General features: G+C 40.5%; 2 protein-coding genes across 6 annotated transcripts in view; one reads left to right on the top strand and one right to left on the bottom strand.

The window, feature by feature from the left end:
* Window positions 1–21,418, bottom strand: part of LOC100695786 (zinc finger protein 239) — a 630,955-nt gene that overhangs the window by 532,228 nt on the left and 77,309 nt on the right. The window lies entirely within an intron of this gene.
* The window catches only part of LOC102080237 (zinc finger protein 37), a 45,804-nt gene that overhangs the window by 21,365 nt on the left and 3,021 nt on the right, over window positions 1–21,418 (top strand). Inside the window, exons 1-5 of one of the 5 annotated variants that reach the window (XM_025901436.1) lie at window positions 9,005–9,223; window positions 9,951–10,352; window positions 11,639–11,899; window positions 13,274–13,843; window positions 16,236–17,095. In XM_025901436.1, the coding sequence (XP_025757221.1) occupies window positions 10,142–10,352; window positions 11,639–11,899; window positions 13,274–13,843; window positions 16,236–16,255 (1,062 nt within the window). In that variant the 5' untranslated portion in view covers window positions 9,005–9,223; window positions 9,951–10,141 and the 3' untranslated portion in view covers window positions 16,256–17,095. Of the gene's footprint in view, window positions 1–9,004; window positions 9,224–9,950; window positions 10,353–11,638; window positions 11,900–13,273; window positions 15,971–16,235; window positions 17,096–21,418 lie in introns of those variants that run through there. The other 4 variants (XM_019363388.2, XM_025901434.1, XM_019363385.2 and 1 more) reach the window with 4 other exon arrangements.

Raw genomic sequence — 21,418 nt, 5'->3', positions numbered from 1 at the left:
AGTTCAGTGCACTGATGTGACATTGTCCTGAAGGACTTAGTTATTCTTTATGGTTAAAGAAATTGCACTGATTTATTCATATTTATTATAAATAATTCTAATTATAGATCTTGCTTCAATATTTGTATCTTGTGTCACGAAAAATACATTTTATTTTAGTTTTATACATTGATTAATGACCTGCAGAATCTCCTTATCATATTAAGTGATTCATAATTGTCACTTTATGCTTTCTCCATCTCTAAAGCGATTACATCCTTGCATTACATACTTTAGGTTCATTTTCTCCAGGCAGGTTTCTGACAGAAAACAGGCAGATTTACCCTATAAAATGCAGCATTTTATAGATGGACACATAAAGAAATGAAAAATTACATGTATGTGCTAACTTTCTAAACACTTTGTTACATTTATGATAAAGTAGATAAAACACATTTATGTCGGCCTTGGCTCATAGTTCTTGTCTTTAATTGAACTTTGTCTGTGTGTGTTTCAGGTGCTGCACTCTCAAAGACTGAATGAACCAGCATTGCAGCCATGGGTCACTGTGAGCATCACAGGGAAGGTTGAAGCCGCCCACTGCACCTGTATGGCCGGAGTCGTGGAGACCTGCAGCCATGTCGCTGCTCTTCTGTTTAATCTAGAAGCAACAGTGTTGATCCGTGGCACAAGGCCTGTTACAGATGAACCTCCATACTGGGTTTTGCTGGGTTATGTGACCAAGATACAGCCAGAGGTTGGCCATAGACTTCTCCTCTTCAGCTGCCCAAAAAAAGGCTCTTGATCAAAACATAAACAGACCATCCGTAGTGAAAGGTAAAAGGAGCCGTCCTCAAAAAAGAAAAATCCCACCTGCTACTGTGGAGGAGTTGTCACTGCTATAATGCCATAATGTTTTGTCTAGGGGTCTAGATTTATGCCTGTAGTGCACTGCCATGTAAATAATTTGCATTTACTGAATATGTACTGACTGTTCAAAAATTGAATAAAGAAACAAACTAATTTTTGCCTCTTTTTTATTATTAAAACCACTTTATAGAACATCACATCAGTTACAGTGTAGAATCCATGTCATTTATAGTTTATAAAAGACAAAATGTTTACATAAAATCGTGACAGTGTTTACATGATATCACACACTACTAACATTATTTACTGTATCTTTTGGAAAAAAAACCCCACTATTTATACAGCACAAGACTTAAGAATATTTAACAGGAGCAAGTTTCATTTTCCCTGGTTTTACTACCACACTGTTCAACAAACGCAGCAAACCTTCACCATCTTATCCAGAAGGGTCACCTCTTCACCCTCACATGGAATAAGTAATCTGGTTGGCATGGTGGTATGTTTGAAGCAGGTCCCTTATGTAGCGCTGGAACCCAGTCACGATGTGTTTCATCCATTTCATAGGCTGGTTTTCTGCAATAATGCCAAATAATTAGCAACTCTATAAATAGAAGGTAGTTCTGCAAAATCACTCAGTAGGATGTTTGTACTAATTTGCTATGACCTCAAAGCGCATCTAAAATAAAACTAATAGGCTATAAAGAGTGATATGAACATATTTAGAACTTACCGGAATGAAAATGTCTGGAGCACCAACAGATATTTGGAGATGGAAGAGAACTGGATATCAGCTCGTCTCACAGCTGCTATCCAGGCTAGACGCCTTCGTTTGGTAACATCGATACACGAGCTGCCTCATGTTGCTTCCAGGTTGGGAAAGAATGAAAAGACAAACCATTTTCAAGCTTATTCTCTTGCCGGTCGTGCGATCGAACATTGCAGCCGACCACACAGCTAATATGAACCATGGCTGTTGTGTGTGCCTTCGCTCCCTTTTCACTTGCTAGACCCCGAAAATGGCGGATCGGGCCAAAATCCTTTCCACGCCCACCCCTGTAACATCACGCTCCAAAGCCCTATATTGTGGAGGACAGACATGTTTCTTTGCCCTGAGCTGTGTCTGGCAGGCAGAGCGTCTCCACAAATCTGATGCTTCTGATTTGGAGAAAATGAGCTGAGGGAGACACCTGGTGGACAAACACAGACATGACAGGAAGAAAGACTAAAGTGCAGAGGGGAGACAAACAGCTGGAAATACACATTGTCATTCTTCAGAAAAACACAGACACAGAGAGGAGAAAAATACTACAGATTAAAACCACAACAAATATGTAAATGTATCATATTCGAGCACGTCATTTGAATTGTTTTCTTCCCACATACATACTTAATATGGAACAATAAGGACATCCTTTATAATGTTTTTTGTTATCATACAAAGAATTTCTGGACAAATTCAAAAATATCCATAAAACCAAAAAAATCAGAATACAGGATCCATCAGACAAGCGTCTCAAAATGAGTTGGACAATGCTCCCAACTGCGCAAAGGTTGGAGTGATATGTTTTAGAAGTCGTTCTTGGACCACCAATAGATGTCCACATGACGCGAACTGGTCATGGACCAACGGACCCAATATAGACGTGCAGCTCATGTCTATTTTGGGTCTGATGGTCCCAATGTAGTCGGGGGTCTATCCAAAGTCCAATGTTTTGTGGGATGTTGATTCTTAGTAGCAGACTGTGGCAGAGTGTGCTTTGTAGCTCAGCTTCAGTGGAGGGGTGGAGCAATGGGTTCAGGGTGTGGTGTCAGGGGAGGCTGGTTGTCACAGCCAGCAACCATCATCTAAGCATACCTTCACTATTTAAGTAGCTGCTGTGGCCGGAGGAGAGGAGAAATGAGCTGATGGTAAAGCTGCTGGACAAGCAGCACAAGAGTGAGTGTCATGGGGAGTGTAAAAACACAACTGTGGTAGTGCCAGCAGAGCGCTGGGCAAAATATAAAGCATCCCACAGCTGAGTCATGCTGGGTCCTTTACACAGTCTAATAGTACTTGCCTCATGTTTGAAGTTTCAATAAGTGAATCAAAAACAAATGAGATTCATGGTATGATCCAGAGGATTTATGAAACGGGTTTCCTGCCTTACGTTTCCAGTTTGAATTAACGACACATTCTCTGAATGCCCTTCATCAGCTTCCAGCTGAAGCTGAATAAAGTGTAACACAACTGATGATGTGCTGCACAATTCCCTAGATCACAGCGAGTGTGTTAAATTGGAGCTGTTGCACATGGTCAGAAACTTTTAGTGCGGGAAGCATAAAATGTAACCCTTTAGCGTTCTGCTCAACCAATTGGTAGGGTACATTTTCAGGCCCTATATCTTACCGGGGCTTTCACTGAAATTGACCTACCTTATTGAGTCTTTTCTACCAATTGGTTTACATCTGTAATGCCAAAAAAATCCAACAGAAGGCACTGTGAATGTGAACGGTTGGCTCTTCTTATACCTCTTCCAACCAGGAAGTCAGAAACAAAATACCACCCAACATATTTTGAGTGTTTTTGATGGATCTAAGGTAGGAAGATATAATTTATAATAATTTTGGTAGTGTTAGAGGACTTACTAAACAGATGTATATCACTTGACAGCATTAAATAAGTGAAATTAAATGTTTAATCACAAATATCACAACTGATTACCTTTTAACCCAATCACAGTAGCTGGTAAATCAATATTACTTAGTTGTCAGAATTATAATTTCATGTTTAACAAGTACTATATGGACGCTAAACAATTATATGGCTAAAAATCACATGGTCCTGTGGCAGAATCGTGAGCGGTGTCTCATGATACCATCCATGGCCATGGTCATGGTTTCATATGAAGCCACCGGGGCTGGCACTCTCCACCAGTATATTGCCAACAAACCAGATGAGTGGGGCTTTAAATTGTTCTGCCAAGCAAGTTCATCTGGCATCATCCACGACTTGCTGCTGTATCAAGGGGGATCTACATTCTTCAATTCTCCCCTCAGTGAAAAGGAGCAGAAGCTCCCTGGGGCCAAAGTTGTAGAAAACACTATGCAAACCCATAAAAGAACCTCAGCTCTTCACAAGTTTCAGCTTGGTCCAGAACTTGCACACCTCCTTGGGTGTCAGGTGCATTGTTACTGTATGACCAAACTGCACTGGTGGAGCTCCCCTGATAGCAGACAAAAACCTGATGAAGAAGGGCCATGAAGCCTCTTATTACAGGCTCTGATGAAGGTCTGATTGCAATGAAATGGTTCAACAAGAAATGTGTCAACCTCCAAAACAATGCCTGTGGGTTCATGCTTCTTTCATCGGTCAGACAGTGGAGCAAAGAGTCCAATGCAAAGATCACCATTCCATGCCCATTACTCATCCCTGTATATGATTAGCATATAAGAGGAATTAAGCTTTCTGATATGCTAGTACACCTGTATAAGACAAGTTATAAGTTACGGAGATGGCATATTCCACTGTTCAGATACATCCTTGACTTGAATACCTGATCTACAAGAGGAACTGTGCCCTACTGGATCAGAAACCGATGGCTCTCAAAAGGTTTCCACCTGGCTATGTCTGAACCAAGTTAACAAGCCAGCATCTAGAGTTGGACGACCATGATTCAGCTCTCCAAGACCACAGAATAAATGCTACACCATAGACCAAAACCACAAGCAGATGTGCTTGATTTGCACTGTTTTTATTTTATTTTTTTTAAACAAAAATGATTTTGCACTGTAGCATTCAATCAGAAGTGGCCTGAATGTGAGAATTTTGTGCTGTTGCACATTTGTCACATTTGCAGATTAAAAAACATGTATTTTGTTGTTTGATTTAATACTTTCCTTTGATGGAATGAAAGCCAGCAATGGTCACTGGCATGCTACTAGAAATAAACTGTATCCCTGGATACAGGGATACAGTTTATTGTGCCCTGGATAGTTTTTGTTATTAATTTAATTATAATTTGGCCCTTTATTAGATTTTTTCAACTGTATTATCTAATGTACTTGTATTTGCATGACGTTTCATACTTTTACCATTAAGTGACTTCTCAAACATTTGGTAGAGATCAATATTTTAAAAACTACAGGGTCTATTGAAAAAAAATATTGATTGTGGTTATTACTCACCCAAGTCAATAAGAAATACAAACAAAATATTTTTCCATTGCTTTTTTCTTGGTGTGGACCTCAAAGGGTTAACGGGCGTGCACTGCTTAGTGTTTTTGTGTGATGGAAATAAAATAAGAAAATGTGTTAACATTCACATTCTTATCATTTGTGTCTCATAGCGATCGTGGAAAACACATGACATAAATGATATCATGACCCTGCTCATTCAGTGGGTTTGGGCAGTGTGAATAAGCTTCATATTGCTGCAGGGGAATCAACAGGTGTAATGCTGCCACTACTGGACATGAAACACTGTCTAAAGGGGGAGGATACTTACTCACTTCATAAACCAGCAGGAAGACATTTTCCCAGAAATAGAGTTTTGATTAGTGGAATTGACAAAAAAAAAGGCTGATGTACACATAGAAGAAAAGTAAAACAGCTGTGGAATTTATACAGGTGGAATTTAGTGAATGAATCTAAGCATCATCAGCTTAACTCAAATTCATCTCTGCTACACTTGATGTAACCGAACTCTGAGCATAAAAACCACAGCCACGGTGCAGCAGTAACACACTGTTCTTTACTTTAAATCCATCACAGTGCAGCAAACTAACCTGTTTATCCTGCACTAACATGCAACCTTTAAATAACAGAGTTAATCTGCCTCAGTAAGGCCAGTCACGACAATTAATTTACCAAAGGAACAACACTTACAGATTCATTAACGCACAACTTAATCACATAAAACAACAAGTTACAACTGCAATGCTCTGCAGCAGCTCCGAGTATCTGCTCTGCATGGTAAGCATATGGCCACTGATGCAAAGTTCCTTTGGGTGCACTTGATTCTTACCTCTAGACATCCCAAGGAGGGCAGGGAAATCTGATGCCTCTGTTATGAATGAGACTTGTGGTACTGAGAAAGTCCAGTAACTCCAGCCGTACTTATCATGTCAGCTTAAGGATTTATTGCTTCCACTTAATGACGTAGCACTCTCTTCTCCAAATCTTTGTTGCTGGCATTATCGGATAAGGGCGAGCTCAACTTCCAGAAGATCTTCTGTGGATAGACCACATGTTTGTGTTATCTTTTGTACATCTTTTACAGGTATGATTATTTGACTTAGGGTGACGGCTTCCTTTTTTTTACATCCTATTCCACAAAGGATTGTTTTCATTTTAAGGAACAAGCAACAGCAACCTCGAGCCTCTTCCACTCTGAGAAGTACGCTATCAATCAACACATAGGATCAGAAAAGTCTTGTACTTTAGTAACATTTACTGTGGACTCACCTTTGACTTCAGGGTCATCTGGTTCTAAGGAGCTTTCCATTACAATGGTAGGCCAATCAGTTTTTGGCTTCTGAAGGATCTTTGGTCCTTCGATTCAGTGACTGTTATGATAAACGTTCCTGGCCTTGAACCCTCTTGTAGCATCATTTGCTGGATTTTCCTTTGAGCCAACAACTAAACAGTCACAATGGACACAATAAATGAGGCTATTTGCCACAAAGGTAAGGAAATGTTTATCTTTATTCATTATATATTTGAGCAAATTCCCAATACCTGTCCTTACATCTGCAGCAAAAGCAAGAAAACAATCACTGGCAAAAGCTCTATCTCCCTTAGTACTCAGCCTAGTATGCTGTATAACAAGTAGGCCCTGATCACATGACCTCAGGGACCAGCTAGGGACATAGGGATGTAGAAGGTCAATAATGTAAAATGATGCTTGTGCATTAACAGCTTTAAAAGTCAGAACTAGAATCTTAAAATGGACTCTGAATTCAATGTAGCTGTATTAGCAATGGTGTCACATGCGAGTACTTAGAAGATTTGGTCAGGGGCCTTGCTGCATCGTTTGAAACCACCCGCAGACATTCAGGCAAAGTTTTTGAAATCTACGAAAGCCACACTGAAACGTCAAACATCAAGAATGCTTCATTTGTCCAGAGCTGTTGTAAGCTGCTTAGCCACAACCAGGGCTGGACTGGCCATCATTTTTTGTTTTTATAGGCCGATGGGGTTTTATTTCTTTTCTTTTTTTAATGGTATAAATGAATAATGGTGGATTGGCCAGTTGGTGACGATCGACTCTGGGCTGGACCAATTACAGCCAAGGAGGTCGAACTGAGTTTTTTTTTTGCAGCTGTTTACCTAAAAATGCAGCCAAGGTGTTTTTTTTTAAATAAACATTTCAAACTATTTACAGAACAATCAGCTGTTCTGCATCAAATCTGATGCCACACAAATTATTTGTGCCACTCCAAAAAATAATTTCTGTCCACTATGAGATAAAGGAGAACAACAGCCTGATACCTGCAGGCCTGACAACAGGAGATGTATCACACCTGTAACACCTGTAACATTCAGCAGTCGCCTCATTGTTCTGACACACACAACAAAACTATTGACTACACTACACACTAACTACACAAGATTTGCGCTAAACGTCGCAAATCTCTCACATCTCAAAACACCGTCACCCCTAAACCTCCCCCCCCGCCCCTCACGTCCCCCTTCCTAAACAACTAAATGCCATGTTGCCATATCATTTTTTGATTGGTCGGCATGGTACATTTTTCGACCAATAGGAAAGGGTGGGGGCTTTTGTTGGTTTTTGCTCACAGACAGGCGGAGAGTGCTTTCGAGCGTTTTCCTTACAAAACGCCGTTTTTACCGTTTCTTCGGGCAGTAAATATAAACAACGATAGTATTCAGGAAGAAAACCAAACATTTCATATTCTTTTTATCATAACTCTGGTTTTACGTGGCCTATCAACACAATTTAAAAACTGGTATAAAGTCCACACTTTTTCCCTCAATTGTTCCGTCTGTCCTGCTCACATCTCCAATGGATGTACACATTGTCATTAACGTGGTTTCACTCCACATCAGCCACGCCGCTTTGCTTGTTAAAACACCAGTGTCGGCACATAAGGACGCTGTCATAGGCTGTCAACGAATGTGAATCACATTATTGGCTGGACTGTGGGATAAGGTGGCGTCGTTCTAACAGCAAGTCACTTACTGACTAACACTGCAAAACAGAATTATTAAAGTTTTAATTTTAATTTCAATTCAGGTTAGATTTTTTGTGTGTGTGCAAAGCAGATTTTCTGTGCGCAGAGACCGTGCCAGCAGTGCGCAATTGCGCACGCGCGCAGCTTAGAGGGAACATTGCTTGCCAGTCTCCTGACTCTGTAAACTGATAAAGTACATCAGCTCTTTGGCTGGTGACATACCAGCAGGCATATAGTGTAGAAAGTTAAAATTAGCTAATGAGCTCAAACAGTCTAACCTATATTAGCTAACAAATATATATAAGCAGTACTTTCTATTTCACAGCAGTAATCCTGTATCCTCAGATTAATTTTTACTTCTCTCTGCTAATGTTTAGGAAAAAACTTCACAGACGCTCTGTGGCTTGTTGGTCTAGGTGTATGATCCTCTCCCTGGGTGTGTGTGAGTGGTCCCGCGTTCAAATCCTGCACAAACCCATTAAGTAACAATCATCTTGTCTACTGTGTAAAGTTAGGTCTGCTAGGTGCTAAAGTGAGATACTTGTGGAGTTATATGATCCAGATACACACACACACACCTACATACAGACATGTAAACTTAAGCAACACAACCTTCAAGATCATTCCACTGCTCTGATGCGTTGATAAAGAAAAATATTAGGAATCTAATTAGTTCTGTAACTGTCTCTGCTTCTAAACACTGCTGCTCTTCCTTATTTAATGATATACAGCAGGAGAATGCATGGAGGACCTGTGATAAATACTGTATCAATAACAAATATAAGGAGGTAGCTTTCAACATGTTGCACATCTGATGCATATTTAGATGTTAACGCTGTCTCTGTGCGATATAAAATAGTTTAGAGAAATAAAACAGAGAAATAGTTTTAGAGCAGATAGAGAAACTTAGCTCTTCCAAGTGACCACAGTAGAGCTGAAGTGGAGGGGGCGGGGTCGACCAGGGTTTGGCCAGCTGGCTGTGAATGGGCAGGAGAGAAGTGACGTATCAGGAAGTGAAACGCGAACAGAAGTAGATGGCGGGAGAGCGGAAATACGTTAAAATAGGCGAAAAACGACAAGCAGAGTGAAAGTAAACCTGTAATGTGGAGGAAACGGACAGTGAGCGCAGTGTAACCGTGGCAACGAGACACGAGGACGAATTTAAAGTGATCATAAAATCGTCTCCAGACGGTCGTCGTTCGGTGAGTGGAACCAGATTCAGCTACAACAGCGATAAATACGCCTGTAGGGAGATGAAGAGTGCTAAATACTGAGAAACGGATCTCTGATGAATGTTTGTAGGGATGTGGTTCATCAAGGTAAAGACACACGACTCAGTCAAATAAGCGTTAATGAACTCCACAGTCTGCTGCCTGACAACAAAAGAGCGTCTGTGGGGTTATGGGGAGTACCTGAAATAGAAAAAAGAAAAACAGGGACAAGAGTGCTGGTTTAAAACACATATTACAGGGAGAAATATAACGGCAACGGCTTGGCTGCTGTTATTAAGTTTTATGAGCAAAGTAAGATGTACACTGGATAAATTAGCTATGAGGTTAGACCTCCCCACCACGGAGATGTTTTGGTTCTGAGATACTGTAAGTATCAAAGCAGCTCAGATTACTTGTTTCCGTTTTATTGGATTAAATGAAAATGACAAAAGTTTCACTTTGAGGACATGATTTAAAGATGACAGAATGTATAAATTGCACATATATCACATCATATCATATGAGTGAAGCACTGTGATTTTTATCTTGGGCTGTCAGTTGTTTTGACCTGTATTGGAAATATTGGTTTGGAAACAATCAGATCAGTAAAACACATATTACTGGATGCAATAATTTGCTAGAATTGGGAAGAATTTGTCAGGGAGAGCCACACAGGAAGTGTGTACCTGATTTCCCTGCTTTACTCCTGTCTGCACAGGTGACGATAATGGATCTGTTTGCCAAATGCTATTAAGCTGTGAAGAACAAGAGAGGTGCTGTGAGTGTGCGGCCATGGCTCCTGTTTGATGAAGTGGACTGAACTTAAGGGAGAGACACAAATTAAAGTACTGATCCCGTCACATTAATGTGGATTTGGTACAAATACCATTGTCGGTATCGCTTCTATCAATGCTTGTATCGATCTGCCCAGCCCCAATTGAAGTAGCAATGAGTTCGTATCAGTATCTGAGAGAGTTCATCAAGGAGAGACTAACTGCTGTTTGTGAAGAAATCTTCTCAGAGGTTCAAAAAACCATCGTCCAGTATGAGGAGGAGATCAACCGTCAGCACAGACTGCTGGATATCAGCCGGAAACCCGACAGAAACTCACACATCACAGGTATGGACATGTTTTTAACTCTGTGCTGTTCAAGCTCAGATTCTTCAGTGTGACTGACTTTACTAGAAGATGTTAAACTGGGTATTTATCAGTGCTGTGGGTCAGTGTCCAGTGATGGACTATGTTGGACTGGAGCAGGTCCATAGTCACTGCTACATCCACCAATAAGAGACGTCACTGTTTCTGTTTAGGGTAGGCTGGTTCTTTTCCATGATAATCATTAATAAAAGGCTTTAAAAAGAAAATGAAATGAAATAAAACAAGCTTAATATCAAGATTCAAGATCATTTTATTTGTCACGTACATAGTTATACCAGTTTAACATGCAGTGAAATGTGACCTGATACGCTCCTCAACTTTGCGAAATAGAGAGACAAAAAACATTATATACAGTAAGTAAGTATATATATACAAAGAGGACATTAAGTGCGATAAGTGAGTGAATTATGTACATTAAGTTAGATAGAATAAAACAATCTGGAAATTTACAGTTCAAAATTTGGGAACGTACATTGTGTGAGTGGGGTGTTAAAGTACCTTGTGCTGCAATGAAGTCAGAAGGATCAGGCATGAAATGGGAATATGTGAGTGCTTTCTCAGTTTGTTATGGTTGATTGGGGGGCTGAGTTAACACACAGATGGCCTGAGGGTAGAAGCTCCTCTTGAGCCTCTCTGTTCTTGTCCGCATGGTGCAGAACCTTCTGCCTGATTGCAGAAGCTGGAACAGTTTATTGCTGGGGTGGAACGGCTCTTTCAGTATCTGAGCTGCTCTGGTCCAGCATCTCTTGGTGTAAATGTCCTGTAGGGAGGGAAGAGCAGTCTGGAGCAGCGTTCTGTTGTACGGATCACTCTCTGAAGAGCTTTTTGGTCCTTAATACAGCTGTTCCCATTACCACGATGTGATGTTCTGTGTGAGGATGCTGCCTAGCCTTTTTGGACTTGTGGTTTTTGTACACTGTAAGCATATTGTGCTCTAAAAATTTACACCTGATCATTTCAAATGTGGAAAACATTCCTGCAAAAAGCTGCAGTGCATCAAGGCATGTGAGGGTGCCACCAGGGAGCGCCTCAGCTGATGAAAATATTGTATATTTATGTAGTTTATTTAACACGACTCATGGTGACACCAGTCATGCCACAATCTGAGCTCACTGTCTCTAAACATTTGTGTGTAAATGATCACCATTTAGTCAGGTTTTGATTCATGCTTTTGTAAAATAGTGTTGTGTGTTTTTTGTATCAACACCTTCGTGATGATTGTTCTTGTGTTTCTTTGTTTTCTCAAGACCTCCCACAACAACATGACTGTGAGGAAGAGGAGGGTCTGGATGAGCAGCAGGTCTGTAACCAGGAGAGGAACTCCAGTGTGGACCAGGAGGACCCAGAGCCTCCACAGATTAAAGAGGAACAGGAGGAACTCTGCAGCAGTCAGGAGGGAGAGCAGCTTGGACTGAAGCAGACTGAAGGCATTATTGTCTGGACTGATGAAGAGCAGCTCAGACTGATGGAGACCATCTGGAAACCTGAGATAAACTTGCACAGAAAAGGTATGTAAAACTGTGATGGTCTTAATAACAATGAATATGACTCACATAGGATCCTAATCAGAGCTTAAAGTTATTTCTTTTGTCTTTTTAGAGGCACAGGAAGAATTGAAAGTCCAACTGTAACAAGCAACATGAAGTCATACTACTGCTTGCTCATCATCACCTCTCTCCTTAACCTAACTTCAGCTAACGTTTCGCATATCTGGCTTATTAGCTGTAGTTACTACAACCCTGCACGCGACCCTTGTTCCTGAAATAAATACCAGTCGATTTCTGGTTTCTACAGAAAAGCAAAGGGGCCAGTAGGAAAATAAGGAATGGGGGAGTCATATCCCTATATTTAACAATGATAATAATAAAAATTATTTGTGTAGCGCCTTTCAAGAAACCCAGGGACACTGTATAAAGGAGTTTAAATAAATCAATTTATAAATATACAAAAATGCTAGAGTTTAAAGGCTTTGTTGAAGAGGTGAGTTTTACGTTTCTTAAGAGTCCAGTGATGAGGTGTTGCAAAACTAAGATGGGAGAGCGTTTCAGATGGTCGGGGCTGCCACACAGAAGGCTCTATCACAAGGCAAGGCAAGGCAGAGCACCATAGTGTCTGAGACTGTGCGTTTGGCTTCAGCAGGTCGTACAGGTATTGAGGGTCAGGGCAGTGAAGGATTTTTGAGTGAGCCTTTGGGGGCCACAAACAGGAGCTCTGTTTTATTACTGTTTAGATTGGGGGGGTTAGATGGCACGTGATTGTGAGGGTAAGTTGTGTATCTTCAGCATAGAAATGGAAGCAGAGACCATGGTGGTGGAAAATCTGTGCAGGGGGTACATATAAGCCCCTTTTCCATTAATGCCTATTCGAATCGACTCGGCACGATACGCCACGACTCAACTCAAATTGACCGATTTTCCATTATAACCAAGTTATGCGTGTGTGGTGAACCATGCCAAGTCCAGCTGAGTAGGTGGTAATGAAGAAAGGGCATAGATGGTGACAAGAAGAGGTCCATGCACAGACTCTTGAGGCGTAACAACTACAGCAGAGGTGGAGCAGACATCTTCCATGGTGACAAACTGTGTTGTTTTCCAGAGATGACACTGAAAGTAAAGTACCAGTGAGGTCAAGATAAGGTTAGCCTGTACTCTAACCTTCATGTTCCTGCCTTTTCTTCTCTAACAATGCCTCACCCACTCCTCTTCCTTTGTCTTTAACCAAGAGCAGCACAGGCCTAAGAGTTAAGTGCAGAAGGTTACTGAGATTTAAAATGACACAGAAGGTGACTACTATCTAGAGACAACGGCTCAAATCAGAATATGTTCCTCAGATGTTTGGGTTGTTGTTTTTTTTCTATCATTTCTCCCAATTTGTCTCTTCAGACCTCCGACACCAACACATTTGTGAGAAGGAGCTTCTCACAGACCAGCAGATCTGTAACCAGGAGAAGAACTCCAGTCTGGACCAGGAGGACCCAGCGCCTTCATATATTAAAGAAGAACAAGAGGTACTCCGCAGCAGTCAGGAGGGAGAGCAGCTTGAACTGAAGCAAGAGACTGATATCTTCATGGTGACTCGATCTTATGAGGAAAGTGACCACAGTGAACCAGAGTCAAACAAAGAGCAGCTCCTTTTTCACAGCTCTCCTGAAGCAGAGAGCCAAGATCATGAAGAAAGCCAGCATGTGGACTCAGGATCAAGTAAAAATGCAGAGCTGAAGAAGAGGAAACGCAGTCAGAGCTTAGACAACACCACTGTGTCAGAGAGTCAAAGTAAATCTGACAAAGTGAAAAAGTATGTACAATGTGAAATCTGTGGGAAAACCTTACATACATCTAATCTGACTGCACATTTAAGAGTTCATACCGGTGAGAAACCACATTGTTGCACCACTTGTGGCAAAGGATTCATTCAGAAATCAAATTTGAAGCGTCATTTGAGAACACACACAGGTGAGAAGCCATTTCCTTGTAGCACCTGTGGGAAAAGTTTCGGTCTGAAACCAGAGTTGCAACGCCATCTAAGAATTCACACAGGTGAAAAGCCACATTGTTGTAACACTTGTGGGAAAAGATTTACTGACCTGTCAGGGATCATAGCTCACAGGAGAGTCCACACAGGTGAGAAGCGGTATTCTTGTAATACTTGTGGGAAAAGATTCATTCAGAAATCAGGAATGAAAACTCATGTAAGAAGTCACACAGGTGAGAAGCCGTATTCGTGTAGTACGTGTGGGAGAAAATTTAGTCATAAATCAACACTGCAAACTCACGTAAAACTTCACACGGGAGAGAAACCACATTCTTGTAGCATCTGTGGCAAAAGCTTTGTTCAAAAGCCACACTTAAGTAGGCACATGAAAATTCATACTACTTAAAGTTTCGTGCTTAGATAAGATAGCTGTGAGTAGTAGTAGTCTGTTGGTCATAAAGCTCACACTGACCAGAAGTTTAATGACTGCAACACTTGAGTGAAAAAGTCAGTATTTTTTGTGTAGAGCAGAGCAGTAAAAAGAAATGTTTTTTATTTATTTATACAAGGATGATACATATTAACATTTCTGCATTTTAAAGCCTATCACAGCTGACGTAGGCTGATATGGGTATGCCCTGGACAGGTCAGCTCCTTAGCTAAAAAATAGACGGGCAATTATTCACACCTATGGGCAATTTGGCAAGTAACTAATGCACCAGTTAATATAAAAAAATATAAAATCAAACCCTTAAAAAACAGCAATAACAACAATATTCATAATAAAACAATCAGGTGTTACAATAAGATGCCTCTACAAAAATCAGTTCCTGTCCACCACAAGACAGAGGGGCACATCACAGTCCTGATACTTCTGGGGTGTGTCACTCCTCTTGCTGTCCACCTCGAGACGGTGTATAAATAAGCGTCTGCCTTTAGTGCCTTTTTGGACAGCAGCTTTGTCTGTGACGATGGGAACACGAATCTGCTCAGCTGTTCTGCTGTGAGGAATGCCTGTCTCCATGCTGACACACCAGCTCCACCACAAAATCTTTGTGTGCCATGGGCAGCACCTGCATGGCACTTATCGCCTCACGGTGCAAGATGAATGCTTTTCTTGTCTCAATCTCCAGGAAGTGTAACAGCACGGTCCCGTAGCAGCAGCAGTCTTGCTGTGGGTGGAATAATACTGAATGAACTGGTCTAGTATGTCAGCCCCTCTCACAGCCCAGTGTCCATCTGCATCCTCCACCTTTCTTTTCACCGTCTCCCCTGAACATACAGGTGGATGGTGGTGCACACAGGCACCTCCCACGTGCCCATCCACTTCACAATAACAAGTGGGTCATCTCTGATCCATCTCACAGATCCCCTTTCACATTTTTTGCTGAGAGTATTTTCCCTCCCTGCTGGGCATTCCCTGTGTAGATACTACATGCACCAAATCTTATGCTGGTCAGATCCAGGAACATTTGGGACTGGTATAAAACAACTGTCCATGTAAACATGGCAACCTGTGCTAAGCAACAGCTGAAAAAGGTTCATCACCACATCATAAGGCAGCCCATGATCACTTGCTTTTGAAGTCTTAACAGTGTATGTGATGAATCTAAAGGTTGAGCCACTGTTGATTCAGCCAATGTAAAACTTTTCATCCCTCATTTAGTTGGTTTGTCCGTCATGTATTGTGTCATGCCAGGCTTTGCTTTAGGTGCCACCATCCTTTCATCCACTGACAGTTCCCTCCTCGGGTGTTAATAAGCTGGCTGGCACAGAGGATTTCATCATTTTTTGCATCCTACTCAGGATCAGTGAGGTGGATGTTCCAAAATATGGCTCTGAACCTGTCTCTTGTCATTATGTCATTGATGGAAGGGGCACAGACAAGGCATGATTGTGTCTCCAGTAGTCTTAGTCTTGGCAGCAATATGTAAATCCAGAGACCAAAAAGCTGATAGAAATCTTCTGTTTCTACATCAGTCCATTGGTATTCTTTGCCTAAATCCGGATTTGTTTTTTGTTTTTTTGCAGCATTTTGGTTTGTGTCAGTACAACTTGTGCTGAGTGTGTCAGTGGCAAAAAACAATAAAAACAGGTCTTTTAGACTACAGCATTCTCTCAATTGTCACAGGAGTTGCGTTCTGGGACCCGCACAATAGGGGAAAAGTAGGAAATTGTGTCTTTGTAGCAAATATAAGTAGAATTATAATCAAAAAAAAGAAAGAATACCATATCGCAGGTTACGGCGGCCTAAAGATGCTTTTTAATTTTTTTTAGAATGTAATTATTATATATTCAAGACTTTATTAATTATTTATAATATGCAATAATTATTATTGTTGATTAATTATTATGTTTTAATTAATTTATCAGGTTTCTGCGCCCTAGGATGAAATTCCAGCGATAAATCTGCGATGTGGCGAGTCTGCGAAAGTTGAACGGCGATGTGGCGTGGGAATACTGTACTCCATTCATATTAATTGTATGGGAGGGGGACTCTGTCGGGACTCCTGGTGTTCTTTGTGGCTGGAACTGCCAGGGCTCACTGTGGATACAGAGGCCCTCGTTCCCTCAAAAAATTAGAAGATTTGAGTAAGAGTACAAACTCATTCTGATTTAAAAGCCAAGGAATAAAAGTGGGTTTTTAGACGAGCTTTGAAAGTGTCCAATGTTGGGGAGGTCCTGATGTGGTGAATTTTTCAACCAATACTTTGTTTTGCTGTGCTTAGAAAACCCTTCCTATCAACACAATTTTAAAACTGTTAGTTTTTAGTCTTCACTTTCAACTCAAATTGAGACAGACTCAGTGAGACTGCATCTTACTACTTCATAATTTTAATTCGGTGAGCTCATTTGGAGGCACTGGTGTGTCTGTCGACTAAAGACATAACTTTACCTTTGCATTTAAAATTTAGTGACTAATATTTTTATTTTTCAGTATTCCAAATCTGTGGTTCTTTAACTCTAGCAGAGGACAGACCCAATGTGTCTACATTTTGGTAACTTACAATTAATAACTCTCCTTGTGTTTACACCTTTACTGCCGAATTTCCAAATCATCTAACTCATTTAAGGCCAAGGCAATTTACACATCTAAAATACAGTTTTAATAAGGAAAAATGTATTATATTAAAAAAAAGCATATTATATTATAACATATAATATGCTTCCTAAATTTTACGATAATGCCACTGTACTGGCTGATTTGGTTACCACAGTATGAAAGATGTGGGGGGAAAAAAATCACAGCATTAAATTTAACTGGGCAGCCTTTACAGGCAGATGAGAATTGTACAAGTCAAACAGTTCAATCTTTGTACAATCTCTCGTTTTGGGCATTTTTCTAAAATGGGCTTCAAATTATAATTGATGAGTCAGTATTACTTCCCAGTATGTTAATTAATTCAAATCAAATCAAAATTTATTTATATAGCACATTTCAAAGACCGAAGTACACCAAAGTGCTTTCCATAAGATCAAAGTACAAATGAAATCAATATATAATAAAATTATAAATATGAAAATAAAATGGTTACATAATCCAATGCAATCCGGATGCAAAATTGCCCTAATTGACCTTAAATACAATATCGAACATATATGTTTTTAAACGTGATTTAAAAGACTGAATAGAGTCCGATGCGCGTATATGAAAGGGAAGTGTATTCCGTAACCTAGGTGCTGCAACGGCAAAGGCACGATCACCTCTGGTTTTCAGGCGAGACCTGGGTTGCACTAAGAGCAGTTGGTCAGATGATCTTAGTGCTCTTATGGGGCTATATGGGCAGAGAAGATCGGCTAGGTAATCGGGTGCCATATTATTTAGAATTTTGTAAGTAAGCAATAAAACTTTAAAATCAATTCTAAATTTAATGGGAAGCCAGTGTAAGTTTGCCAAAACAGGGGTAATAGAATCGTACTTTTTTGAGCCAGTCAAAAGGCGAGCTGCGGCATTTTGAACTAGCTGCAGTCGTTGAAGAAGGGAGAGTTGTAGACCCATATACAAGGAGTTACAGTAGTCTAGCCTTGTAGTAATGAAGGCATGAATAAGTTTCTCCAAATCCTTGTAGGGAATATAAGATTTAGCCTTGGAAATTAGGCGTAGTTGATGAAATCTAGATTTAACCACACTGGATACCTGTTTATCTAGTTTAAATGAGCTATCAATAATAACTCCGAGGTTCCTAACAGCGTCAGTAAGATGACTAGCAGCAGGACCAAATATGTCATTCAGCCGTCCTGGGGATGTATCTCTGTCAAAGACAATAATTTCTGTCTTCTTCTCGTTTAATGTAAGAAAATTTTGTGATAGCCATTCCTTAACATCCCTTAAACAATCAAGCAGAAGATGTAATGAGGAGGACGCAAGTCCTGTCAGATGAAGATAAATTTGAATATCATCAGCATAACAATGGAAAGAGACATTATGTTTAGCAAATATGGAACTCAAAGGCAACAAGTACAAGGAAAACAACACAGGACCCAACACCGAGCCCTGGGGGACACCACAACGAAGGAGAGCAGGTGTGGAAGAATATTTTCCTATCATGACTGAGAATGACCTATTAGAGAAATAGGATTTAAACCATGTGAGGACAGTTCCTTTAAGGCCAACTACTTGTTCAAGCCTTGTCAAGAGAATATCATGGTCAACAGCGTCAAATGCTGACGTCAAGTCCAGTAAGACTAAGATTGCGGGACACCCCGTGTCAGTAATTAGGAGCAGGTCATTGAAAACCCTTAATAAAGCAGTTTCAGTACTATGGCGCTGTCTGAATCCAGACTGAAATTTTTCATATAGACCATTTCTCTCTAGATAAGTCTGAAGTTGTTGAAGCACTATTTTCTCTAGGATTTTTGACAAAAAAGGAAGTTTAGAAATCGGTCTGTAGTTCGCTAGCGTATTGTGATCAAGGCTGGATCTCTTTATGACTGGTTGCACGACTGCATGTTTAAAGGCAGTCGGAACACAGCCAGATGACAATGATAAGTTCATTAAAATTAGGATACAGGGCCCGATAGTATCGAACGCCTCCTTAATTATGCGCGAAGGGATGGTGTCAAGCAAAGAGTTTGAATTTTTCTGGGTATTAATTAATTCTTTTAACGTCGTGAGTGAAGCCAGTTCAAACCGATGGAAGGCAGCTGAACATACTGAGATTGGGGCATGATTTACAATCAGGGGGTGTGAGGCCCTTAACAGTGAAATTTTATCTACAAAATAGTTCAAGAATTTCTCACAAAGGGCCGGGGAGGCATCCATCAAGACGTCAGGGCAGGGATTAACCACTGAGTTAAAAATTTTAAATAGAACTCGGGGGTTATGGCTGTTAGTTGCAATAATGTTTGACAAGAAAGACGTTTTAGCCATTTTAGCGGCCTTCTGATATTTGGACCGGGTCATGTACAGGATGTCTAAAGACACCTGGAGTTGATCTTTCTTCCATTTCCTCTCAGCTCGGCGACAATCACGTCTGAGGGCAATGGTAGATTCATCTAACCAGGGTTGACGAGAGATTTTACGGCGTTTGGTCTTTACTGGGGCTACAGTGTCCAAAATGGAGGAGCATGTAGAGGTAATAAAGTTAACTAAACCATGAACCGAGAGGGAAGCATTACTAAAGTCATCATAGCAAACAGTGTTGGTAAAGGCCTCGGAGAAGAGGGCAACAGACTCCGAATTAATCAGGCGTGTTAGGCACTGTGGGCCCACAAAGTTCAGTTCCAAGTTACATGACTGGACATTAAACATAACTGGGAAGTGGTCCGAGATCCCAGCATCTTTAATGTCAGTGATGGCAATATCCAGGCCGTACGACAGAACCAAATCCAGCATATGCCCTTTAGTGTGAGTTGGTTGTCTAACCCACTGAGTAATATTAAATGAGTCAATGAGGGATAAAAAATCCTTGGCGAGGTGGTCAGCCTCACAACATAAATGTGTATTAAAATCACCACAAATAAGAACACGATCATTAAGCATTAGGATAGATCCTAAAAGGTCAGCGAATTCGCTGATAAAGTCCTTGGTACGTTTTGGAGGGCGGTACACTACCACGCAGAGAATCCGAGAGGGACCAAGCAGCTCCAGAAGTTGTACCTCGAAGCTGGAATATGAAGCAGAGGGCAATTGTCGTACTCTGAATTTAGTTCTAAAAACCGAGGCTACTCCTCCACCCCGGCCCACAGTCCTAGGAGTGTTGAAGAATGCGCAATCTAGGGGAAGAAGTTCCGAAAAGGGAGAGGACTCACCAGGGCGGATCCAGGTCTCCGTTAAGAACAAAACATCCAGCCTAGACGCTAGAAAAAAGTCATTTACAATAAAGGACTTGTTCGCCAGTGACCTAGTATTCAGTAGTGCCATCCGAAGGACGTCGATTGTGTCGCTCCTAGATGCACGTCCCAGCTGGCGGAGGTTGGTGTAATCCACTCCTCTTCCAGTATCCCGCTTCAAACTCCAACCAAGTGGAAACTCTGCTGGTTGTACCATTGGGGCTTGCTGACCGGCATAGTGAATCCACATGTATTTGTTTCTGATCAATAATTATGGAAAAACTATCACATAATTTTCTTGTGATTGAGAAACACGTTGACAGTTTTTAATTTTTTTAAATGTTCAAAAACAGGAAATTATTTTGGAGTCACTGTGAGACATGAATCGTGTGCCTGTTCAGTAAATCTTCAACCTTTTGAGTTTTTGCTGTTGCGTACGTGACTACATCATCAGGATACATTTGATACTCTGCTTCTTTGTGGGTGTCTGGGTTATATATAGGTAAACAAGTAGTGGTCTCAAAATTGAACCTTGTGGGATTCACATTTTGAAGTTTTTAAAGGATAATAGCAAACACTCAACTTGAACACTGCTGTTAAGAATGCAGATATGGCTTAAACCAGCTATATCCTCTCAGTATTCTTTATTCAGTTTATATTATTTATGTTATTATTGTATCAGGAAAATCCTGATCCTAGATTTCGTGAAGGTTAAAGTTCAGTTTTGCTCTGATGGTTCATTGTTTAGATCTGTTGTTTATTAATGTTTGTGTTGTCTTAAAGTTTAAATAAAGTCTTGTTTCAAACATCTTTTGAGTATTTTTTTCTGAGATGAAACTTCTAATATGAAAGCAGCACATCTTTCTTATTTTACATAAGTTTGTTTCTGATGTTTTTATATAAATATAGAAAGTTATGTTTTGACTCTTTGGATAATCATGTCTCAGGGCATTGTACTTGGTATAAGTGGGACTGACTAACCAGGAATCCAGTGGTGGGAAGGGTCAATTAAAAGCCTGGAATGAGGTTTGCTCTATTTCTAAGTAACTCCCAAGTAACTGGTATCCTGATTAAATTACCTGGAATAAATCGACTGGATGGCTGAACCACGAAAGATAGTGGAGGTTCTCCGATGATGGTTTCACTCACATTTACAGCGCAGCTAATTAAACACTGTAGATTTAGACTTTCTGAAGAAATTTTTGTTATTTTGCAATAAGAAAGTTGTACCAGGAAGGAATCTGAAATTATATGGAAATAACTTGGAGTGATTTAAAAGCTTT

Source organism: Oreochromis niloticus, linkage group LG3 (assembly GCF_001858045.2).
Source record: "Oreochromis niloticus isolate F11D_XX linkage group LG3, O_niloticus_UMD_NMBU, whole genome shotgun sequence".
Lineage (NCBI taxonomy): Eukaryota > Metazoa > Chordata > Actinopteri > Cichliformes > Cichlidae > Oreochromis > Oreochromis niloticus.
This window is presented reverse-complemented; position numbering and strand designations above follow the sequence as displayed.